Below are 26,967 nucleotides of genomic sequence, written 5' to 3'. Positions count from 1 at the left end.
CCACTTGCACACCATAGTTTTTAAGGCATTAAATGACTTTGCACCTCCGTATTTAAAAGATCAATTTCAATATTGTCATTTTAACTATTCACTTAGGTCAACAGGTAACTAAACGTTGCCAAAACCTAGGACAGAATATTGTAAAAGAACTTTTTATTATAGGGGTGCTGTGCAATATAACAATCTCCCTCCAAATTTAAAAGTTGTTTGTAGTCTTGCTTTATTTTCTAGTAAGTTAATATCATTTGTTCCAGATTTTTTATAATCCCTCCATAGTTGAAGTTTATTTTCTTTGTAGCTCAGTCAATATACTTTTTTTTTTCTCTTGTCAATGATATACATATTTTTACAGTGTGAATCTTTCTATCCTGATATCAATATCAATTTCATGTTAGGACCCCATGGAAGAATATAGCCATGTCTTCATAGACTGAGCTGAATGGGCTATCCTACCGTACATATTCGCTGCTTATTTTTTCTCTTGTTTTCATCCCTTTTCCATATTTGATGCATTCTATGTTTTAAGCATATATTCTTCTGTTGATGATATGTTGGATATTGCTTGTCATACTTTTACTGTACTCTTTTTTTCTGCATGAATTTACGGTGAATAAATGAATAAATCAAATCACTTTCTAGATTTCTTAAAAATTATATAAATGGTTTTTCATCATCTCACAAAAGAAAAGCTATCTGAAGTGGCCTCTTGACCAAAAAAAAAAAAAAAAATCCCCCAAAACCTGCCTCTTTAGAATAGCTCCACAATGGAATATGCAATGTAATAGTGACTTATTGATATTTGGCGCAAGTTAATGAGTTTCTTTTTTCAGAAAACAATATTTACACTAATAATGGCAGCTATTAGGGATTGGTGTGCGCTTCATTAGGTGAATGCTACTCGTAATATGCCTTAAAGACAAAATCTCTATTTACAGTTTTGCAAATGTATTATGTGACCTGTCCAATGTTATAGTTAAAAGCAATTAAATGGTTTACTATTTACCCAGGCAAGATGTAGTTTTGCCTTCCTTTCTAATGTGCTTATATTTACATGACAAATCCATTTGTAAGATTTTGTCCTTCCAAATGTGTATGAGCATTCTGCATTGTCATGTTGGTGATGAATTTTGTGTGTAGGGTACTCAAATTTATGGCTGCTTTGTTGCATTTTCAAATGGTGTGGAAATGGAAATAGTATTGCATTTAGCAAGAAACTAGTTTCTCCTGTTCATGCAAGATTCTAGGAACTGAATTAAAACTGTGGCATTGAATACAAAGTCATAAGAGGATTGTTTTTTTCTTTTTTAAACCAGAGCATTGAATCAATGTGCATTGTTTTAAAAATTCTAATCCCTCTTAAGTCATTGCAACATTATACTTTACCTTTGAGCTAGAGTGGAAAGAAGTGCTCAGGAATTTTCTTTTGAGAAATTTTCATCAACGTTGACATCATTTTGTGCAATGTGTATGGAGTTGATATGTGTGTATCTGAATGTGTGTGCATATTTATGTGTATGGTATGGTATGGAAGGGTTGGGCTCTAATGTTCATCTAGTGAAGGATAATGGAACATACGTCTGATGATACAGCTAAAATCTTGGAAAACAAGAACAGTATAATACTTCTTAAAGAAAAGTTCTGATGTAGAGACAAAGAAAAGGATGCATGATGTATGAGGGAAAGAGAGCAATAGATAAATGGAATTAGAAAGAAAAGGAAAGGTAATACATTTATAAAACCCCAAACATCTTAGCTACAGATACCTCACAGCATATCAAAAAAGCAAGAAACAGAGAGAGAAAGAGACAGAGAGCAAGAGAGAAATAGAAGGAGAAAGGAAGGGGGAGTGGAGGGAGAGACTGAGAGAGGGACAGGTTGGAAGATAGTGGCTGTGTTGGTACCATGCTGGTGTGATACAATGTATATGTGTGTGAGGCATGGCTGCATTACCAGAAGGCACCGCATTCTGTTCAACACACTCCGCCACCAGGCAGGCTGGTAATGATGTGGTATAATGCAGCAAGGGGCTGTGAGCATGTCATTTGGTGGAAGCACAAGGCACACAGAGTTTGCAGTACTGTTGCATAGGTGACACACACCCTAGGTCTCACATTCTCATGCATACACATTCACACACAAACTCACATTCTCCTTGTCAAATACACATGCACTCACCCACACACACACACACACACACACACACACACACGTATGTACTACATTCATTATACACGCAAGCATTTACATGCACTCACACTTTCATATATGCACACACACACACACACACACACACACACACACACACACACACACACACGCATGCACACATGTACACTTATAGTCTCTTAGGCAAACATGCAAAATGTGTGAATTTTAAGGCATAATTTAATTTTGACCGTCTAATCCTGCTGAATGGTTTAATTTGATAATCGCTCATGCACATGGAAGTGAAGCTCTTTGTTCACGCAGAAAAAAAAACCCTCAGCAGAAATGCTTGCTGGGGCAGTGAGGGAATTTGATATAGTGTCTTAAAAAGGGTAATTTCTGTTTGACTGAAAATGTCAAAGGACACCTTTTCAGAAGGGTTTTTTTTTTCATTATTTTCAACCCTTCTATACTTCATTTGTAAGAAAAATGCACTACTTCGACTTCCCCAAGTGAAAGAGTACACTTTCAGCAGCTTTAGGTTTGGTGGAATCATTTTGCACTATTAAATTATTCTCTATGTATATCCTGATTTAACATGTAGTGTGCGCAAGGAACATATGCACTTGATTGTGAGATTTGTGAAAGAAAATTCAACCAATGCTATTCATCCACAAGCTTTTTTTTAAAAATTTGGTTTGCATGGAAGGGGGGAGGGAAACTGTAGTACCTTTGCAATTACCTTTGTGCAATTTTTCCTATTCAGGCTTAATTACAATTTGATAGAGAGTGCCAAGACATGTATTCTGGACTTACTGTGTATCAGGTTGTGAAGAAATTGAGTTTGGAATACAATGCCCCTTCTTATTTAAGATCCTTACAGGGTAAACCAAACTTGATTAAAATGAATGAACGGGTTCAAAATACTTGCAGCACATACTTGAACACATGTTTCTTTTTTGTTGTTGATTATACATTTTAAATTTGGTAGTTATTCAGAAGCAAGGAATAATCGAAAGTATTCAAGATCATAGTAAGAAGCATGATGTAAAGAAAATTTTCCCTTTGCCTGTTTCTCATAGTCATTGTGAATATCTTACAGCTCTGTGTGGAAGTTTCATCTAGTTACAGTATCATCAATTCATCCAGAGAGGTAAACATGAACATTTCAAAAAGTTTCGAGCCATCTTTTGATATGTGTATGTATGAGCGTCTTAAGATTGCATGAGAAGTATTGCAGTGTAGATGGCATCACAAGTCTCCATGCTGCGGTAATCAGGGAGGAACAGATGCTGGACTCCGTTGACACAGGATGTCCTCCTGTTTATGTTGATGGAGCATGGTTCTTGCTGCAGTACCCTCACATCTGTTGGTGCCTTGAAATTTGCTGACAGCGTGGGATGCTGGTATTCCATTTTACCCCCCGCGGGGTGTTCGTACCCCGAGATCAACTAGAGCAAGAGCAGTTACCATTTGTTGCAGAGAAAGAGAGAGCTGCTTATGTCGTGATATTAATTCTCTGTGCAGTTTATTATTTTTTTTTTTTAATACAAAATGTGAACTTGTGGCTGCATTTGTGTATTCATGATGGTTGAGAAATAGAATTCCAAGAACAAGCAAGACAATGTGAACGTTTGACCTAAAACCATGCATTATTGATTACCATCCTTATGACTTGCAGTGGATGCTATTTTTCCTATCAAGAGCTCATGGTTTGTGTTTCAATTTTAGGTATGGTATAACCAGGAACAGTCAGTTAACACTTACATGTATGTATAGCATGGTTATTCTATCTGAGTGTTACATAAAAGTGTGAAAGTTTATTTTGATACTCATCAACTCATTCTGGGTATTAGAGTCCAAAACAGATACATTGAAATATATTTCATAATAGCAATTAATAATATATTCCAATTGCTTTCTGAAATGCACAATATAAGTACAATAAAACAAATATGAACAAAATATAGTTAAGAAAAAGAAAAAAAAAGCAAGATGTACAGAAATACAAACATACAGTAAGTAAAAAAAAAGAAGGAAACTGTGAAGAGAAAGAGGAGAAGTGGAGAGGAAGAGGGGAGAATGAGAAAAACAAACAAAATTGATTGCAAAGGAGGCACAGCCTTAAAAGGCATCTAAATACATTTGAACCAAAAAAGAAAAAACGAAATAGATAATTCAAATATGTGTAGATATATAACTTCCAAACTTGCTTAAATTAGAAAGGATGGTCTTCTTTTCACAATTGAATAATTGGTCCATCTTCATAGTGTTTTGTATTTCCAGTAATATCGTTATCGTCCAGTAATATGTACTGGTCAATTTGGCCTCTGCTGTGGATGTCCCAATGTCACAGCATGGGTGAGGTTGTGCCAAGCTGTTCATCCATCAAATCTCAAGTGTTCTCAGAGGCTAAACAAGTCTAGCAGCTGACCAAATACATGTGGCAGATGTCTCTGGCACGTTTATTGAAATATTGATCTGTAGGATAGGCTCATGGTCCAACAAGACCGTATTTAAACACAGGCAGAACTTCTTAAAGTATGATATAACTTGCGCAGAAACTTTAAACATAAACTGTGGAATGGGGTGAGTGTTTTCAATTCATCAGTTTTGGCATAGTTCAGCATAACTTATATATCGTTAATACTAGCAGGTGCATTTTTTTTTTTTTTTTTTGATGTTTGGATTGATATGTATTGGTTGTTGTGACTTACCTGTCTATATTCGTGTTTGCATGTATGCTCCTTTTGAATGTAGTCTAAACAGGAAGACATGATACCAGCTTAAAAAGATACTTTTGATTTTACACTTAAGCAGGTATAGACCAGCATCAAACTATGTTTGTGTGTGTGTGTGTGTGTGTGTGTGTGTGTGTGTGTGTGTGTGTGTGTGTGTTTCATCTTAAGGTTACTTCAAACATAAATCGTTTGTATGAAGGAAAAGGGTCTGTGTGTTGACTAGTACAAGGATCTATATGTTAGGTGACACTAATGCAGGCTGTAGAGGGATGGGGGATGTTGGGTTTCCTTGTAAAATATCTGATGTCTTGGTCTAAGGCTATTTTGAGTGCATGTAAGATACATGATGGACAAGTGTGAGTCTGAAATGCCTCTTTTGGGTGATTGTGTATGGATGGGTGCATACCTGTGAGTTTCATGGGGAGGAAGAAAAGAAAGTGAAGAAGGAGATGGGGAAAAAAGAAGAACAAAAATAAATGTTTTTAGGAGTAGCATGCCCCTGTACGGGGCTCTAGGGGTCTTTATGATTTGTGAGTCATGTAGATTCTGCTTGCCAGAAAGTAACATCAAGACAAATGCCATAGAAATCAATATGTACTTTAGGTTTCCCGTAGGGCAGTTCTTTTTGTGGGAACAAGCCTAAATGTTTAATGAAAATGCATGGCATGTGATTGCGAGAAGTGGCTAGTTTGAAAACCAAATCATTCTCAATGTATTGTTTGTTGTAAGGCTGCTGTCCACTCCTTGTCATCACCCAGTGACAAGTGCTCTTGCTGAATTGAAATCAGTTTTCCTTCTCTTCACACTTAATGAGTATTTGAGCAGTTAGTACAAGGATCAATGCTTTGCAAAAGATGGCCAGTGTGACAGTAGCAGATATTTTAATGTGAAATGCACATCTGTAATTCTCTTGGTGCATTCTATCTTCAGATGATTCCATCCCAGATGGTAGGGGAGGCCTGAGTCTTTGACATAGGAGAACTCACCCGAATTATTTGGTCTACATGGCTGATGAGTTTGCTGAGACCAAATTTGATGTCGGGCGAAACTTGAGTGTATTGGTTGGTGCCGCAACAGGCGCAGTTCCTTGAAAGCAGAGCTGTGCCGCGCCTCCTGCACACCAGCTAAGTTTCATTCCTGGGGTTGTTTTTTGATGGCGCCATGTAATTCACCTCTGTACCAGTACCCACCCCACCCCACCCCCATTTTGACACGCAAGTTGCAAAAGTGTAGATGTGAACATCTGCCATATATTTTCATGACACAAATAGAACTGTTCCACACTCAAAGGGATTATCCAGTTATTGTTGCTGTACTGCCAGTATGCAAAAATGTTGAAAAATTACTGCTTTTGATAAGTACCTCTTGTCTACATTGAGAAAAAATTGTTGTCTTGCAATACTGAAAGCATCTTTTACTAAGCAGCCAGAGAATATAAACTCATTTGACAATTTGAATTTAATTTGAGGCACATCATGGGATTGTGAATATTATTTGCCTCATCCATTTTATAAAGGCAAATGTGCTCAACTTGTACTATTTCTTTTTAATCAGATGGCTCAGATTTTGTGCGGTATAAGAATTGAGGTGAGGGTATTGGAAGTACTAAAGTTCAATGGGTTTGCTCTTCATTCCAATCTTGATTGATTCTTTGTAAAAAAGGAAAGCAAAGTTGTACATTGTCCCTTAGATACTGCCTCTACAGAATGATTAAAGTGTATCAAGCAAGTAGATGATATTTAAGTTTAGGCAATATTTGCTGCTGTTTTGCCTCCATAAACCTGAATTCAATTAGGATGTCAGATGTGCAACCACAGGACTCATTATCAGGAGGACTTTTGCAACTTGATTGGATTTTGACACTTTTTACACTCAAAATTTTGCATCATATTCTGCAGAAATTTGAATTACCACCCTAAATACCAGTTATACACTGTATTTTGTGAGGTATTTCTGAAGTACTTGCATTCACATTACGAAATTACCACACAAAATAGTACGCACAGTATTTCCTTATAAGTGTGAAGTGGCCTAATGTTCATGTTAGTGTTGAAGGGTGTAGATTAAAATATCTTTTCTCTCTTAACTTGAAGCAATCTCTGTAGTAGCAGAAGAATTTTATACACATTAATGTCCTCCTAGGGAGAAGAACCCTAAGTAATAATTTGTGTATGTTAACCTGCAGTTGTGCTCCACAAGTGTAGATGTTGTATATGGAGATGCTGGTTAGACGATCATGCAAGGCTGAAATTTGCCAACAAGGATATCAATAGTCTCATGCTATTCCTGCAGATGTTTGTGATTGGACTATGACAAAAATATTCTCTCAATTTGTGATATTAACATCTTTTCTGCCCCGTAGCATATCCCTTGTGGACCTTAGAGTTTTGCTGGAAATTGCATGGGGCCTCAATTTTGGTGACATGATCTTAAACTCTGTACCTCACTATCTGTTTATGGTTGGTAAACTAAATGATGGATTACACCAGCTGGTATTTGTATCAAATCACAGCAACATATAGCTCGCTTTTTATTTGATTCCCCCATCCACCTCCCCCTGAAACTAAGGCAAAACAAAGGGGAAAAGGATTTTCTTTGTCTGGTAGTGGCAGCTTCATAAGCCATCAAGGTATTCCTTATGCTGGGGGGATGAAATCTTAGAATACTGCGTCTTTACATGGGTAATCCAATGCGACAGCTTGCGCGCCAATAGGAAGCATTTGTGCAAACTCTAAACTGCACCATTTGCTTTGCATGCCAGAAGAGAGATGAGAATTGAGGAGGACCAGATATGGTGCATTCATCATAGTTCATTTTGGCAGTTTTGTGCAGTAACACAGTTAGCAGCAGCTCTGGAAGTAAAGCCCCACTGCTGATGAGTTGCCAAAGGGGGCGACAGATCTAAGCTTCTTGGAGTGTTGTGTCTTCAAATTGATGCATTCCTGCTGTGGAGAGGGAAATTTCTTCCCATTTTACCTCACAAAATGAATGTCTATTGAATGAATGTTTTACCAGATAGATGTAGAGAGCTTTGCTGCATTTTTGGTCGGATGTATCTAGTGTTCCTCAAGGGATTTTGCAAGCTTACGTAGTGGCACGTTGGCATGGAGAGAAGCGTGCTGGATAGAGTTTTTCTACTGCTTAGAATTCCTCCATTTCCACTCATCTCTTGGTTCCATATTTAGCATTGCAAATGGCAACAATTTTGCCTTTGTTTGCGCAGGGTATGGCAATGCTTGCATTCTTGCAGCGCTCTGTCCAGTCAACATCCTACCTGGGACCTGCTTCCCCTCCAGGGCAACCAATAACATTGATTTGTCTCGATTGCCTTGATTAATAGTGCACTTCATCGAGCGCTACACCTTGTCGTGTTTGCCCTCTTAATCACTCATGCATGTCTTTTCTCTTGTAAACCAAGAAGCTGTGATCGAATCCTTCAATCAGCGTGCCTATTTGCTCCACTTGGGAATGGTGCTTTAATATGAAACTCACTTTATTTAGTGCAGAAGAGAAGCGCTTGTAGCAGTGCTGCAAATGCACTTCGTGGCATAGTTAGCAGAAACGTTCACATGCTGTTCGTGATGTCGCCTCTCCCATCTCACTTTGCGTGAGCATAATGCGATTTCATCCACTTCATAAAATGGTCCTACACATTAAGAAAGGGAGGGTATTAGTCAATCTCAGGCAAGAAGATAGAAGGGGCAATATTGAACCTTGCAAGAAAGGTCACATGGCTGCAAACACCAGTTTATCCCAGCTAGACGGCTATGTGCTACCCTGTCACAGACGGAAGTAATGGGCAGAAAGATAGAAATAGATAGAAAGATGTGGCCAAGCTGTGGTAAATTACTTTACAGTCTGTAATGTGATTTCTGAGCGGGAATGGGTAACTTGAGTGGAATTAGCCTGCGTGGCAGGATTTTATTCACATCTTAGTGAGATTTCGGGAAGCACAGGCCTCCCTCTGTTTGCTGCTGCCAGGGTAGGGCCGGAGTGAGTCAGAGCTTAGTGAAAGACGGAAAGGGACAAAAATAGAGAAGCAATAACACAGAAGAGCAGACAGTGACGGAGAAAGAAAGGCTGAGAATACCGGTACTTTTCCAATTGAGGTGGGAGATTTGGTGTAAGAAAGAGCAGAGAGGGCACACATTGGATAGAGAGAGTGTGATAACAAAACAGCCAAACAAAACAAAAGAAAACAAGACTATCAGACCATAGTAGTATCAGCTCAAGTCCAACCAAAGTTAGAGAACAGCGCAGACTTTAAGGCTCTACACATTCATATGGCCACAGAATAACTGATACAGACACCGATACAAACAAACAAGTAAGTAGTCAAACTCTCCCACACACCTAACTTTTTACCTCAATGCAATGCTCTGTTGTCTTGTAGAGATGTACAATGCATGGGGAAGATTGAGAAAATTGAGGTTTAATGATGCTGCAGGGCTGTAGAATTGTCAGATGAGAACCAGCAGGGCAATAACATCGTACAAGGTCTGCAACATTAATGCTGTTCTACTTCTCAAATGACAGTACACAAGAAGAAACACCACACATACACACACACCTACCAACACACAATGCACTGAGAAGATTGCAAAGCAGGAGGATGGTTACTCAAACCAAAGAATGGAATGCTTGGTAGAGGACAGACAGACATTAGAAAGAAATCAAAAAGTGGCTTGTTGACCAAGAGACATGGGGGGGGGGGCAGTGATGAAACTGCCGCTGGGATGAAATGAACAAGCAGACATGCAGACAGAATGGTGGATTGCAGGGAAAGAATATTAAATGAACACTGAAGGTCGATGGAGAAATTTCCAGTGTTTGTGCGTACGCTGGAACGTGCAGTCCCTCTGTGGAAGTTCATTACAGTAGAATCCCATCAAGTGTCTATCCAGTGTGTTTAGAGAGGCTTTGAACAACCCCACCCCAGCGGCTGAAGGCTGCGGGAGGCCGATGTAGACAGATGTCTGTGTGTGTGTGTGGGGGGGGGGGGGGGGGAGGGCTTCTTTTAGTGACACAGACTAAAACAATATGGTAGCTCAGTGCAAAAAGATGAAATACTGATAGAGCTATCGAACTTAACCATGAGAACGGGGAATAAAAAGATATTGGTCAGTGATACCTCAGCATTCGACTAAGGATTTCCCCGCTCAAAATCTCCTATATCACCGTTTTTATGTGCGATTCTGCAACCAGGGAGGTGAGCAGTACAGCAAATTCTCTCCAAAGGGATATTAATAACGCTTCTCTTTCTTCTGTCCAGTGAGGCATCTTATATGAAATTAACGAATTGCAATGTTTAAACAAATCCAAAATGCACACAATCTGCAAGAATCTTCAGCTAAGGTAGAGTGGACCAGAAGAAGAAGAAGTTTACAAAAGAACAGCTAGCATGCACGGCACTGAGTTTTAATAGGGAGGTGAGAGAAATCACCTCCCTGGAGATGACAACAACAGTAGGCCTATAGTACACACATGTGATCCTTGAATACACCGTGCGTGTAACGTACTATACACAATCACTATAGCTGCTTGAACATGCGCTTTCCATTGCCAGCTGGCTAACCAGAAGCGTGGAGGGATCGAGAAAATTTCGGGCTGATGGAGACGCACCCAAGATAGCGCGCTATTTCACGAACAGATAACAAGATATGCTGTTCTGGAAAGGGGTGAAGATCGTGAAAAACTATATGACTAAAAGAGGAAAGGTGTGGAACCATTAGTTTCATTAAGGTAATATGTACTTAAGAATAGATATCAATGTATGTTATGTGCCTGCATGCATATGAGAATATATGTGCAATATTTGTGTTTGCTAAAAGACCATTCTGTATGCAGTTTGGTTTTTACAGTGGATAGAAAGCGAGTTATCCAGCAATCAACAGAAATCATTGAAATGAATGTTTTCAAAGATATATGAATACCTCCTCTAAGTTTAAACGCTTGTGAACATACTCTGCAAGCTCATCAAACTGGCAATATGGAGAAATAGACTGATATGAATTGGTTTCAGCGGCTGAATAGCTTTGGAGTTCAACTTAGTGATCCACTGATATTTTTTTTCTGATGTATTTTGTGGTGTGATGGAGAATATCAGAATTCATACCACGTAGACTGCAGGAGATTTTTCCCGAGTTATTGATCACCGCTTTACCCCGATTTCCCCAGGCAAATGTTGATCGGGGAATAGCTGTGTAGAGAGCTGTTCATTAAACAGAGGCCACCAGGGGGGAAAACATTAACTGGCCTGTCAGCCACTGAATGTATTCTCACACTACGAATCAATACCAGCAAATGTAACAACTAGCTATAGATTATTATTATTATTATGACATGATTGAGTATGTATTCTTCAATCAAGTAATACATTCTCTATTTTTAATACACACTGCACCACATACATAAAAAAGCACCTGTATATTTTCAGCTGAAATGACCCTAATAACACATGTTTAATCAACTTCAGTCTGCAATCTCAGAGTGCCTTTGCATTGCATATAGATGACTTTCTCAATGGTCCAGACAGAATTAAAGTTGGAATATTTTGTGGTAGTGCTGATGAGAACTTAAAGGGAGGCAGTCCTGAGAATTTTCACTGTACTGATAATTAAGAAGAGTGAAAAATATAACCTTTCACCAGTTTATACGTGTGGAAATCAAACACTGTCTCCGTACGCGATTTTTGAAAAATAATTCCTGCAAGCGATTGTGTAAGATCCTGCAAAAAGGTGCAATGTCAGTGATGCCCAACTCACCAATTCGACAGCCGTGCCTCAGAAAACCAATTTAAGTGTTCAAAGTGATCATATATGATTTTGTCATAAAATGTGACAATATATGGCTTTATTATTTAAACAAAATATGTCAAGCTCATTTACATAAAATTGATATAAAATAATGCTGTAAACATGAATTCATAAATATTTAAAAATCAAATTTACCATCAAATAGGCACTGTCCTTTTCGAGCTTCCGTCCGTGTCGCATACTACTTTGCGTACAAACCACTCTCGCGCGCATTCTTGTCATACACCGTCTAACTGAGTTTGGCATTCAAACAGAAGATTACCTAGGCATAAGAGACTCGAATTCTTCAAAGAAAATATTGTTTCTATCTCGATATATCTGTAAGTACTCATATTTCAAACGAATATGACTTCTACCGGACAGGGTAAAAACAGGGGGTTGCAGGGATATGATTTCGCTCCACTTTGCCGTGCAGGTCCAGTCGGTACTGGCAGTGGCACTGCAGTCGATTCCTGGCTGCAGCCCCACCGTAAATGAAACATAGCTAGCCGCTTTCCTTACCTCTCTACGCTTCCTTTCCTGGGTTCTCTTTGAAGTCGATGCTCGAGGTGTTTCTGTTTTAGGGCCTATAACTCATATGAGCAAATATGGTCGGGATTGCATCTGGCTTCTGGAGTTTTCTCAGTTTACAGCCTGCCTGTCCACGTCAAAACAATGCTTCTCAAAAAGGTCCTCGCATATAAGGCCTACAACACGATATCGAGAATGCTTGTAAGTTTTTATGTTAGGCTTCTAGTACTGAGATTTCTCAGCCATACGGTGCACCTTTCACGATCCTTTTTTGGGTCTGGGATGGAAAAAAAAAAATTTTCTTCAATTTTATGCTATGATTCGAGCAAAATACTGCTTGACACATCGGTATGATGAATGATAGCCCGACCAGACGGACGCTGCCGAATGTGGTTGCCCCTCTAGTGTAAATATATGTGTAGAACCGTTTCTACGTACAGTACATACATGTACGTACTAGAACATACACAGCTACTTTAGTAATTGCATGCACGGCGACAGGGCTGCGCGACAGCGCTGGAGCTGCGCTGTGATAGACTGGAAACTAAAGATGCTTAACTGAAAAGACAGGAAACTGCACGTTAATCTTGTACAAATCAAATGGGCAGTGCTCGGTCCTCAAGCACATCACGCACATCACCTGAGACCACTCAAAGACGCTTGATAAACAACAACAACAACTTCAAAGACAGCGCATCTCAGGTGATGTGCGTCTTTGCCGGAGATGTGCTGTCTTTGAAGTTGTTGTTGTTTATCAAGTGTGTTTGATTGTTTTTAGATCATGTTGTTGCCAAATTTTTACCTCCACAATATAATTCTTATCGCTTTAAAATCTCGTTCTTCAAAATAATCCCCTTAATCGAAAAAATGCTACGACTATAATTTTTAAATCTTTTTAAGATGATAAAGATACACTACCTTTTGAAATGAATGATGTTTCTAGGTGTACTGAGTTTGTACTTAGCTCTCTTTTGTATCGGCATGTAGGGTAGCCATTTTGTTTCCATTTTTATCACGCGCCTTCCTATCTTCCTCTACTCTCTACTATCTTTGCTGGAAACCAAAGATAAGCGTCTTTGCTGTAAACACGCGAAGGGCAAACGGGGTATCTACCATAGATCTAGTAGTACCGTCACATGTGTACTGTACAAGTATACAATACACAATACACACACACACACACACACACACACACACGCACACACACACACTCTCACACGCTCAGTACGTAAAAACAACGTCAAATACTACTTGTAGTAGCCATCGCCTTCTTCATACATCCGGGTAACTAGGGAGTGTATGCATAACGAGCAGAACACGGCTGGAAAGAAAGAGATTTTGTTGTGCCTCAGTGACGTCTGACTCTCCGCCAAGACTTGCTCATTAGCATATTCACCATGCAGATTCACACTTTTTCAACCAAAATTTACGAGCTTATTTGGTGATTTGAAAGTTTTTTTTTTGGTGAAAGTAGTTCATTAGAGGTACCAACAGCAAAGTAATTTTTTTTTTTCAAATTCGTGAGGACTGCCTCACTTTAATGATTCCTCATTGGAGGGAGGAAACAATTCTATGTTTGAAAAAAACAACAACCAACAACTGAGTTGATGATAATGTAATTTATGTATTTTTATCGGTGCTTTTTTTTTTTGTACTACAGTGTCATTTTTATAGTGATTTATGTTGACATATTTTGTGTACAATATCATATGTGCCTATTTGGCTTAAAATGGTCAGGGTTATTTTCTGTCTAGGTTCAAAATGACAGCTAGCAAAATGTTATTGATCTTTTCTTTGGTAATTTCAAGTATTAGCATAAGAGTTGGGTAATACTGTAATGTAGGGAAGATCAAGTATATCAATGAATCAACCTCTCCCCCCCCCCCCCCCCCCCCAGCAAGAAGAGACAAAGTGATCAAACCCTTCTGACAGTCACGTAATGTTCCTTGTACCATGAGACAAAGTGAACTTTAAGATGATGTTTGATTACTGTAAACATTGATATTTTTGCATGATTAATTTTTGCACTGGGCAGCTCAAAAACATATTCGTGGGGTCTTGAATTCACGCTTTGCAATTGTCAACCCATTCAAAATGTGCACATAAAATTTTGAAGATATCTTTGCAGGTTTTAGAATTCACGCTAGCCAAAAGTAGTGCGAAATACACGAAAATTATTATGCCATGAAAATTTCTGCATTTACAGAAACTTAGCCATTATATGGAGTCACACTCATTGATATGAACAAATTATTGATGAGAGAGAGAGAGCAATAGACTTGCTGCAAGTTTTCTTTGCTAATTTGTGTGGTCTCTGATCTGATTACCTTACTGTGGTTTGTTGGTTGTTTGTACCATCCTGCAGGACCCAAGGTTCAACTGTGAGATCGACCTACAGACTGGCTACAAGACACGCAGCATGCTGTCCATGCCTATCAAGGAGCCCGGTGGAGAGGTCTTGGGTGTGGCTCAAGTCATCAACAAGATTGGCAGCAAGGACCAGCATGAGGCATTCAACGAAAGTGATGAGAAGGTGAACCTTTGACTTCTTTCCCTTACAATATCTACCCCCCTTCCCATGATGGAACTTGGTGAACTAGAATAGACAAAGGACATATCCAGTGGTAATTGTGATGGAAAACTGAATAAGATTATAAAGTGGCTGGTGGATAGGTTGCCTTTAAATTCATGCTGCTCCTATTATCATTTTCCACATCTGCTGGCTTGCTTTCTCTGCCAGTCAGAAAATGTATATACAGTGAATATTATCATCGATGAAAAGGAATTAAGTAATTTCCTTAACCTTAACTGTATCACCGTGACATTTATGTCAGACTGTGATAGTATTGCACCTGAGTGGGATTCTTTACTTTGTATAGTTTATTAGGGTCAAGTTTGTGAAGACTGGCCAAATGCTATTATGAATTTTGGCAAATTACAGCAAAATAAACAAGGATGTGAAGGTTAAATTGTCAGTAAACTATAGGTGAACTTTTTTTTAAAGGTTTTCTATACCTGTTGTCATCATTTCCTTTGCTGGTGTCAAGTTCTCTTTGCTGTATTCAACAGTAGTTAACTGATGACTGAATAGTCACACATTTGCAATTCATTTGCATTAGTACTTCAATGAGAAAACTATGCCTATTGGAACCTAATCACTTGTTCGTGGGTAGACAACTTGTGCCACCCATAGTACTGTCTGTAGTCATTGTCACACAATTTGGTGGGCTCTGTAAGGATTCCATAGTGTTGCCCTGCCTGTCTGTTATGTCAGAAGAGGTGACATTTTTTAAGAAGGAAGCAAGGAAGTAGTGCACAGGGAAAAAAATCTATCCCTTGGCCCATTAGTGTCCCACACTCTGGCGGTAAAAAGGCAAATTTGCCTGCTAAAAGGTGGAGAGAATTCCGTCAGCTCTGATCAAATATTCACACGAGTTCTTCACAAGCTGAGCACATATCTGAAAGAGGAAAGAATCTGTTATCCAATTAGTCCCGGGGGTGTCCTTGCCCAGTCCAACCGGTCCTCTTCCCCTCTCTAATTTGTGGTCTCTTTCACCTGATCATGACCCGTGTCGCGAATAAAGCGTTCCCTAAAGAGTGCTTCCGAGACCAGGTCTGAGTTTCCCAGTCGTGATGCCCATGTTTGATGGACATCCGTCCTTAACCCATACGCTTTCCAAGCCATACATCAGTGACTTTACCTGGCATGAGATGGCCGTGTGCCTATGAAGCTTCCGACAAGGCCTTCAAAAATGAACCCGCCATTACAGTATGATGTAGCAGTCATTACAGTTTACATTCAGGTGACACACAACACTTCATGTAACATTTTTTCTTTCCTGTAGGCAGAAATATTATGCAAATTCAGTAAAGTGTTATGAAACCTGTTACTTTGAAGTTTTTAGCTTCATAAAGGTATGGAGAAAAGCTCTCTAGAAGAGTACAAATAAAGCCACCATACCCTGTCATTAAGCAGATTTGGGTGTGTTTTCTTTTTCTAAATGGCAGCATATTTTAATTTCTCTTTATCTATTTTTCAGATGAGAAAAATACAAACAGACTACAAAACTTACAAAAGACCAGGCATGCTGACTGTAAGAGCCCAATTTACAGTATGGATGGCATGAGTGTCGTAATATGTTACTGAGATAGAATGATATGCTTTAAATTTGATCATAAAAATTTTGGCTATATTTCAACATTCTTGTCAAAATATGTCTATTTTTGCTTTCACTGATTGTTCATGTTTGTGTGTCTTTTAATTAGTAATAAAAAAAAATGTAATACAAGGAACCCAGAATTCCAAATATGTGTCCAAATATACCATATGATAGAATACACATAGCTGAATGAATGATCATGGAATAGTGCAAAGATGCTTTGTGCTACTACTTTGTTGAAATATCTTATTGAGGGAATAGTGACAACAGAAAAAGTTATAGCCAGTGCAAACTAATTGTACTACTCTGTGCACTACTCAAATTTCATGACCACAACAGTACTGTAGCAATTTGGAGTTTCTCAAACCAGGATTTATTTTGTTTTTGTTTTCTTTTTCTTTACTAACCTACCCTGCCTGGGCAGAGTTTTGGTGCAGAAATTTTCATCTTGTCATTTAACTGGCTTTTCTGAATTTCTCTTCGTATATCATATTACAGAAAGATTCTAAGATGGAACTATCTAAAATCCATTAATATGCATGAAATTCGAATTCTTCATAAATTTGTCACATTGAAAAAGATACAGGAATTCTGATCTTCTACAATGGGTTACCAGTAGGTCCAAGTCCAGATAATACAAGGCTATCTCAGTTTCTGGAACCTAAATTGAAAAAAAAAAGAAGTAATGTAAAGAACTGAGGGCTCAATTGAAGTAAAATTTGTATTCTACCTAATAAAACAGTAGTAATGAATGATATAATCTTCTTACAAGAAGCTGCAGCACTAAATCATAAAAACGTACTTCTTGGACTAGATAATCAACCCATTTCTTACCAAAATTTTTGTTCTTGTGATAAGTCTTCGAAATGTAGATTCCAAAATCTCATAGTGCATTGGTTAGTGCATGCTGTCAGTCCCAGGGTGGTCTCTATTCTAAAAGTGGAGATAGTCATGGCTAGTGTGAATGATGTCATGAAATGAGGTGTCCTTTAAGACACTTTATCCTCACGGACGACTGGTGGGTCTTACGACTTACTCAATAGGAGTATGGTCTGAGCAAGTGATGCGGAAATGTGCCTGGAGATCCTTGCGGTATCAAAGCTTGCTTTGATGTCCAACTCACATACAGGATGTTCTGCTTTGTTTGTGGGTGTACGTTTTTTACAATAAATATTGCCTGAGTTACCAATGTGCAGTACTAGTCCAAAGTGGGTACATGCAGTACTTGGATTACTGTGTAAAGTAGCCCAATTCCTTTCAAGACTTCTGCTGATCAATAAATTTAAACTGGCGATACTTCCATCACGCTATTGTGTTGGAGACAATATGATAGCTGGATACATTTGCAGTTGGCTGTCCTGTGTTCTTCAAGAGCACATAGAAATTCTGTAATTACTTTAATTGCCAATTTTAATTTCAATTCTAGTGGTTTTTTGTGCATGGCAAATTTCACTTTGGGACTAGTGTGAATGTAGCTTTTGAACATATGATATATATGTCTATATACTCTACTTATTGGCTGCTTATGCGGTGACAAATTTCTTCGGTTGATTTGTTTGTTTGTTTGTTTGTTTGTTTGTTGGTATGTTTCTAATGGCTGGTTGTATGATTAAAATGCTGGAAAGTAGTCTTCAAAAAGAAATGAAGCAAAGCTATACTAAGAGGCAAGTTTGGTCACACTCCAAAGTAAGTGAACTCTGTGGAAAATGCACACACATAAACACTCACCTACCCTCCCCCACACACGCACACCTGCACACACACTCACACCTGCACTCCATACGCACACTCACGCCCACATGCATGCACACACACACGTACATGCACACACATATTCGCACATAACGCAATTGCAGCTGGCCGTTGCTACCACACTGCCAATTTGGGACACATTGAGCAATTTCAATAATTGCGTTCCAAGGGAGAATTTTAAGATGGCTCAAGAAGAGTACAATGAGATTGACACTGTGAGGGAAAAGAAGAAAGATGTAGAGATAGTGACAATAGAGAAGGGCAGATCTGGATGACAGACAGAAGGAAAGACAGGAAAGGAGAGGAGGGGATGGTCAGTATACATGGAATGACCCAGCCATCCTGTAAATCTTCCTGCCTGGAATAGACACCTTTTTTCATCCCATGCAAGTAATGATATCTCTTTTGTCCACTGGGGAAATCTTTTAATGCAAGCTCCAAACTTGTGCTGAGAATTGATATACTGAAGCACACGATGTGCCACTGTCCGGGTACTGATGACGGCAGAGCTAGCTGTGAAGGAGGGCTGCACTGCTTTTACATCTTCTTCAGATGCTGGTTGTATGTGTCTCTGTTATAAGGGGTGGGTTAAGGTTCAATTGTTTTAGCTTCTTTCTTCATCTTCTACAGAAAGAAATATAATTAGTTTAGCCGCCGTTCGTCTTCCGTAGATAGTAGCTGTATGTGTATGTGTGTGTGTGTGTGTGTGTGTGTGCACGCGCGCAAAGTGTGTGTGTGGGGGAGGGGTTTGAGGTTCAATGATTTTAGCCGCTTCATCTTCTACAGATGCTAGCTGTATGTGTTTATGTGGGGGGGGGGGGGGAGTGGGTTGAGGTTCAATCATTTTTAGCTCAATTTTTATGCCTCCATCATCATAAACATTGTGGGCACCAATCAGTTAGTGGCACTGATGGCTTGTAATGAGAATGTGGAGTGATATCACCAGGGATGGTGATGCCTTGTTATATGATTGTCAGGTAATTTCAATGAGAATGGTGATGATAATGCTGAAAACAGTGATGGGTGATATTTATGGTAAAGGAAAAATATCAGCGATGATTATACTGGTGGTTATAGTAATGCAATAATTGATGATGGTGAAGATCATTAGACATCATTGTTATGATTAAAATACTGCCATTGTAATGTAGTCTTCAATATCAGTGCTATCTTCATTACTATATTCAGTATTCTCAGAATTTTGGATAGTTATTGTTCATGAGTGCCACAAGTTAAACTCACACATATAGACCCCATTACTTCAAAAACTTTGCTACATAACACTGGAATGAACAGCCAACAACCTTGAAATATATTGTAAGGGCGTGATACTTGTGTTTTCCTATTACCAAGTGCAATGTACAGTGTATTAAAAAAAAAATACAAACTGTGCGACAAACAGATATTTTTGCAGATCAGGACCAATATTAATTTAGAGGCTTGCAAAAGGGGACAGATATTCCCATTAATGTCAGGTCGTGGATTCTGAAGAGTCAGTAAGTCATCAGAGGTATTGTTGGGTCTATCTAGTGGAGAACATTGAGAATGTAAAGAACTACCTACAGTTCAGAGACATTGTATGCTTTGTGTGTGTGTGTTAACAGGGTGCTATGGTGGTTTGTCATGTAACATAAACCCACAGAAGTTTGCCTTTCAATTGTGTTTGAGTGTATATTATGTTTTCTTTTGTGAGTCAACCAGGCATTCAATGAGGAGAAGATATGCCACCAATTTATATTATTTCTCAATTGATTGTGAACAAAAAACCTGTCACTTCCATGGCAGTGTGTTTTCTTTGCTCCTGTTTACAATACCTTGTAGAAAGCAAAAGAATGAAGCTTGGTGAATAGAATAAAAATCCAGAGGAATAACTGTCCCTGTCTTGGTGTTGGAGGTGCTAACTATTGACGCTTTTCTTTCCCATGGTGAAAAATACTTGGCAAGTGTGCAACAATGAATGCAGCAAAGAGTTGACTATTGCAGCCAAAAATTGCACAAGTATGATGCACCTGAATAATGCATAGATTTCATGCAGATGGTGAGCTTGCTGAATACTTCAGTTGCTGTCTTAATTGTTGAATCTCATTTCAGTGGTATCTTGTAAAGTTGCTTGACAACATCACCTCACTGGGCAAAAAAAAAGGGGGCTCTAAAGCCTCCTATAGCAGCCTCGAGCAGCCATTCAGCTCAGGGATGTGCATTTTATGTTTTATTTTATTTAAAAAAAAAAGGATTGCCATGGGAATTAATGTCCAAACTTTTATCCTTGCACATCAATAGAGCTATTCCAGTTTTGATTTCAAATGTAGCCAGGGTATTGTAAGCATTTTGTACTTGATAAGAAAAAAACAAGAAACCATCAAACCCACAAAAATAATAAACCTAACTATGATTTTTTTCTCATTCTTTGTTACAATTGTACTCAACCTAAAGTCTTTTGGTGCATTTACACTTACTAAGAGATTAGTAAAACAGAAGTACATTGATACAGCCATGATTGTAGAGACTTGTAAGTGTCAAAGATTTGTACCTAAGGTGTCTTAGGCAACAAAATAAAAGGATGAAAGTTGAACCAGAAATGACATAACCTTCTGTCTTTTTTAAGCTCAATGCAGGCAGTGCCATCACACAGACTCAGGTGTGGGTGTCTCTGATCCTAGCGGGCCTAGGACCCATGGTATCGTGGTAATTAGCACCAGCTTGGGTAGAGGGAGGTGTACCAGAGGCAGGCGAATACTGCTTGGGTGTGATCCAAAGTCGCTTTTAATCGTGGCCATGCTGGCATTCTTTGTGCCGCTGGCTACACAGTTGGGGGCTCTCATCTTCACCAAAGGTGGTGCTGCCTTCGCGCTCCGACACCCACCTTCGCTTGACCGTATTTCCCCCATGCCCAAATTGGCAACTTCCATAAATGGGATTTCGCCCTGTGGGAGTTACAAATGACCCAGAAAAAAAAAATCATGCCGTCATTCTTTTTTCGTTCTCCTTCACTGCTAGTTGGAATGCAATATCATTGCCTTTCTTTCTTTGTCAGAAGATTGACGAAGAGATGCGTGCAGTGGAATTTTGTTTTCTCAAACTGTCAACCCAGAATAAGCTTATTGGTGATAGACACATTGTGCATGCATCTCCCATGCTATGTACCTGGCGACGGACAGACGGTGTAGCTGTAGGGAAGTGTGTACCCCAAAATGCCTCCATGATATATGAGGGAAAACTGCGAAAGTGAACAACACTTTCTGTTTGTCACAGTGTGTTTGTTGCACCATATAAAGCCCAACACACGACTGTTCAAGATGTGAAATTCTTCAGAACATCTTCATTTGTGTGCTGCTTTTTTTTTCATTGGCATGGTGATAATCAAATATGTTTCTGATTCTCTGTTTCATAGCAAGATATCATTTAGAAAGTTTAAGATAAGATTAATTTAGTATATGTGCATCAATTATAAAGCATTGCATAGAAAAAAAACTGATTGAGAAAATGGGATTCAATATTTGCAAAAAGTGTGTAGCTTATCAAGCTGGCTCATTCAGCCAATCATGGCACGAGAAATGGTGTGGTTGCTATGAAGGTATTTTCTCAGCCCAGGGTTATTGTATGAGGGCATACCCACTGAGCCTTCTGACCTGGGCAACCCTTGATGGGGAATGGTTTCATTTTGAGACATGAACTCCCATGGGTGTCTTTACCCTCCCTTCATGTGCTTGTGTTAGCAGAAGCTCCCTCCAAGCATGCAAAGCACTTCAAGGTACATGGATCTTAGAAGCATGCATACAGTCACATGCCTCCCACAGTTGTCTTTGTATAGAATTTCAAAGGCAAATATGTGAATTAAATGTTTCTTGTATGTCCAAATTGTTAGTCTGTATGAGCTTTTAGGTTCCTGGATTTAAAAACCAAAAAATGTACAGTGATTTACAAATGCAGGATGTTCAAAATAGATTTGCCCCTCCCCCCAAGAAAATCCCCCTAAAAAACAAAAACAAAAACAAACCAACAACAAAAGCATCAACGACACTGTTGTTTACAATGTGGTTAAGGATGGTGAATTTGTATGATCTGTTTCCATTCCTGAGTGCAGGCTACAGGCATAGGTTATAATGGGGTTTTACTTAATCAGACCAGGGAGGTGTTACAGAGATGGAGTGACAACTCTTCTTAATTCATGCAAACACATGTTTGGGTTCAAGGCATTACAATGGGATGTCTAGCATTCCACTACACTTTGAAGTCATGCTCGGCACCGCTCTAGTTGCAAGACGAAGTTCGGAGATAAAGAACGCATTTCTTCTTTCATTGAATTACAAGCTTTATATCACCGTAAAATTTTAAATGAAATGCTCAAATTGATTTAGAATAGTTTAGGAAAGAATTCAATATTATAAACATGTATTTCTAGTTCCTTCATAATGGGCAAATCGAAATGAAATGAAAATTAGGCCCTCTTAAAAACCTAATATTTTCTATAATACGCACATTTCCCCATGTTAGTTTTCTATCTTTTAATCTGGTATATTCTGATCTTTCAAATAAAGTACTCTGCTAAAGCGTGTTCCAGCGTGCTTTTAAACTAATTGCTGTTAAAATTGTCAGTTTTACACTGCATTTTGATTCGCTGCTCCAATTCAAGGAACACGAATTCATCGTTGCCATATCACATTGAAAGAGAGAGCGAATTGCAGTAGGGGCAAGTATTTCTAGATGTGAGAGCGCTAGTCCCGATTATTGATGCTCTCTTTTGTCGAAGCACATGGGTAACACCTGTAGTTGAACGCATGACTTCAAAGGAGAGCAGTAGTTGTCTCTCCTTCTCTAGCACCTCCCTGATCAGACCCTGGCATCAGTCACAACCTACAATTTGCAATAACTCCTGTTAATTGGATACATTACACACAATCTTGCACCACAACATGCACTTTCTCCATCCACGCTATGTCCTTCCAGCCTCAACATTCACGCTTATGGACATAGAAAGGGGGAACGGGATCAAGTGAACCAGACCTTTCTATAATCCAATAGTTAGATATGACATAACGACCCTCAAAAGGGGCCATAGCATTGCAGTCACAGAAATCAATGTTGCTGCTGTAGGAATTTTAATCATATCCTGGATATTGTTGTGGAAAATCCCCAGAAAATATTCCCAGTGCCTCTACCCTATAGGATGCTGGAGGCATTCCTTAAAAAAAATATATATATTGATTTACCAACTTGAATATATGTGCATAAAACACATTTTAGATAGACCCTAGTCATGTTATACTAGTACCAGTGCTAAATTGAACAAATTAACTTTCCTTTGGATATTATACCATTATCATTATATGCCAGAGACTCATGCCTGAAGTTGTTGTCACACTAGAGCGTATCAAGCCAATGAATGTCCAACAAATTCAAAAATTTCAAGATGCATTCACATCTTTTGCTAATACTGGAATAGGTCATTAAATGTTTGACATTCTTTGCATTCATTAGCTATTCGTAGAGATTTGCAGAAGTATGTGGGAGGTGATTTTTTTAAATAATTTTGAACATGTCCAAAATCAAAACTTGACTCCAGCATGTCTCTGCATTTCCCTATGAATAGCTAATGAATATGAAGAACATCAAGCATGTATGGCCTATTCTAGTTTTAGCAACGGATGCTAAGACATCTCGAAATTTTTGAATTCGTTGGACATCCAGTGGCTTGATACAACCTAGTGCGATGGGGCCTTAATGTAAAATCCATGCATGACCTTTACTCACTATCTACCAGATCCACCGGAAATCATTGCTAATGATTCTAAGCGCGGTCATTCATTTTAATCTTGAGCCTAGTTTTGTTAAAGAGTACAAGTTTAAGTAACAAGTTTTAGGTTCAACTTCACATATTGACTCAAAAATTTCACTCACTTTCAGAAAGATACTCACTCTGAAGTGTTTCATCCTTTTCCTGTAACATCTATTATGGTCAAAAAGAATAAATCCACCCAGTTGTCCAGGAAGCAGATATCTTGTTATGACTTCAGCATGATAAGGTCAAATTGATGCTCACAAAGGGGAAAAAAAATTCTGCACAGATATCCTGAATAAAGATGACTGTATGACCTCTTACTCATAGCTAACTGATGTGGCTGTATATTGTAATTGTAAGTATTACATAGTGGAACCCCATCATAGAACTAACTTACAAAAAACAATAGTCTATGTATGCTGTGCTATGTGTTATATGATTAGATGTGGCTTACAGTAGGTGTTGTTATGAATATGAGTGTATGTATGCATGTGTGCATGTAGAGGTGTGGTGGATTAGGAGTGCGGGGGGGGGGGGGGGGAAGGTTGAAGAGCAGGACTTGTTTCTTCATGGAATAAGCCAGGAATGTTATACCAACAAACAGCCAAGGACATGAATGTACAATCAGCAGGAATCATGGTGAAATCTATGCCACCTGTCTCAGATTGACTGCTATTTTTTTTTTTCTGTATGGATTTAGTATTAGAAACATGAAACGTAAGTTTATAGATTCTCTTCAGAATTGAAGGTTTATTTACTACAATTGCTCAAATAATAGTCTCTGCACTTGTCCAAGATTTCAAAAGCTTTTGTGTGTGACTGCTTAGTGCAAGATTCCATCATGGCTCAACTGGAGAGCCTCAGTGATGTTCGAGACCCTTATTTCCTCCTCTCATTTCAATTTTCATTTTTTACTGGAGGGGGTGGGAAAGGGGGGGGGGGGCTGGTTGTTGAGACAGGGGAGGATGCTGATTCAAATCTGACTGGGGTGCAGCACATTGCTGGACAAGAAAATGTCTGGAATATTTGCAGAGTCCATTATGAAAACAGCATCATGGGTAACTGTTGAATGAGCGTTTTGTCGTGCCTGAATCTGGGGCTCTGTTTGCTTCCGAGCATTCTCCAGCGACTCGCCGTATGTGTGCATGTTTAAGAGCCTTTGTGGCACTGCCAAGAAATGTGTTCGGGGGGAGATTGAATTTCTGCGGCAATAAATGCAGCTTTGGCATAAGTAATGGATGGAACTCCTGGGGGTTAGAGTAGGGAAAAGTGCAGTTAAGGGGTTGGGAAAATGTTGGAATCATGGTGAGGAGATGAGAGCTATTTCTTGGTAAAAAACAGCATGCCTACTGTGAAGATGTGAGCTCACTTTACAGTACAATAGTCCCTCTGGTACATTTTGGTGTATGTCTTGTGCCTTGCATCTAACATTATTGGTTTTCTGTGGTGTCAGTCAGTTGTCTTCTGCTTGTCGTAGTGTCCTTCAACAAAATATGAAGTATGCCAGTTACTGTAGAATCAAAGAAAACTTAATTTTGGGTACCATAAAACGGGATAGACAGGGACGGCGAGGTGAATACGGGCAAAACCGAGGAAAGTTTTTTGAATCTGCATGTTTCATATATGCTTGAACTTTTTTTCTTATTTTTATCATAGGATGGAAGGACTATCCAACAGTGTCCAGAAAGTGGTCCACCTGAAGTGAAAAAAATTATTGAAGGGTACAGGAGGTCCAAATAAAATTTTTTCAAAAATATCACAAAAAATCAGGGTGGTCAAAACTTTTCTGCTCTGTGGCCATTGATTAATGAAATTTGCTGAAAATGTGCATGAACCTAGCCTGTTAGGTCCTACAGCACACCTTAGAGTTTGAATTTGAAATAATTATTCCAACAGGAATTGATGACAATATGTTTTTTTTTTTTCTCTTGTGCAAAAAATCAGTTAAACTGGGGTGAATAGGGACACCATGGTGTCGTTTGATTGGCCCTTTAAACTTTTTGTATGATTAATTATTTTGATGTCATAAATTGCCCTGAAATGTTTGTTATGTCCAGCTATTTCCAAAAGTGTGAATTTTTTCCCTAAATCTCTTGACAAGAGAGCAATAAGATCTTGGGATATGTGGCTTCACTTTTGTATTCATAGACGAGAGTGAACTTTGCTGTCTTAACCCTAACTAGAGCAGGAAGGGTCTGGGAACCCCACCCCCCACCCTCTGGGAAATTTTTTCACTGCCTAAGACAGGCTAGGACTTTTGCACTTGTATTTCATGACCCTTTTTTCTGTCGACTACATGTTTTAATGCCATTAACACATCTGTTTGGGTCAGACCCATACTTCAGGTGCCAGACTACAATTACTGTAAGAACTCTCAAAATACCCCAACATCATTAGAGTTAAGTATCACTGAATCTAGAGTGTATGAATAACATTGCACATCATGATTTGCCTCTTGAAGAAGAAGTGGGTTGATATTTGAGTGCAATTCAATGGATTAGTAGAGTTTTGACTTACTTTCCAATCTTAACCTTTGACCTGATGGGTCACATTTTTGTGTGTCAGTTCGTTTTGTTGGGCTGTTGCAATTTTTTTTTTAAAGATTGATTTAATGATGGAATAAATTACTCTGAAATGTTTGTATATCTTTTTAAACTCTCGAGGTGTTCCCTTAATCCAATCTATTGGATGGACTGGAAAAACTGCCTCTAAACAGCTTTTTTAAAAAATCAAAACTAGTGTTGTCCCTTTAGACCCCGAGTTCGGGAACAACAGGGACAGCGCCATTTTATTAAAAAACATGATTTTCCCCTGAATATTTTTTTTTTCATAATGCCAAATTAAAGGTATTTTAGGTGGACATGAAATCCCCACATAAGATTGAGTGTTTGGGCTACATGAAAACAATTACAATCACGAGAACATTAAAATTGTCCCTTTTCACCCCGTTTTACAGTACTAATCAAAGCAGAGCCCTAGGATGGTTACATTACACACAGATTTGGCTTCTTGTGTGCAAACTGGCTGTCAAAAGATAAGTGCCAGAGAACTTTAGGCGATGACAC

At 38.8% G+C, this 26,967-nt stretch overlaps 1 protein-coding gene across 4 annotated transcripts in view; it reads left to right on the top strand.

The window, feature by feature from the left end:
• Positions 1 to 26,967, top strand: part of LOC139715992 (dual 3',5'-cyclic-AMP and -GMP phosphodiesterase 11-like) — a 170,761-nt gene that overhangs the window by 62,926 nt on the left and 80,868 nt on the right. For all 4 annotated transcript variants that reach the window (XM_071627549.1, XM_071627548.1, XM_071627546.1 and 1 more), the window contains exon 2: positions 14,577 to 14,744. In XM_071627549.1, the coding sequence (XP_071483650.1) occupies positions 14,577 to 14,744 (168 nt within the window). The remainder of the gene's footprint in view (positions 1 to 14,576; positions 14,745 to 26,967) is intronic.

This window comes from Diadema antillarum, unplaced genomic scaffold (assembly GCF_040938485.1).
Source record: "Diadema antillarum isolate AM-2024a unplaced genomic scaffold, OU_Dant_1.0 scf00000059, whole genome shotgun sequence".
Taxonomy (NCBI): Eukaryota; Metazoa; Echinodermata; class Echinoidea; order Diadematoida; family Diadematidae; genus Diadema; species Diadema antillarum.
Note: the sequence above shows the minus strand (reverse complement) of the source record. Positions and strands in the feature narration are given on the sequence as shown.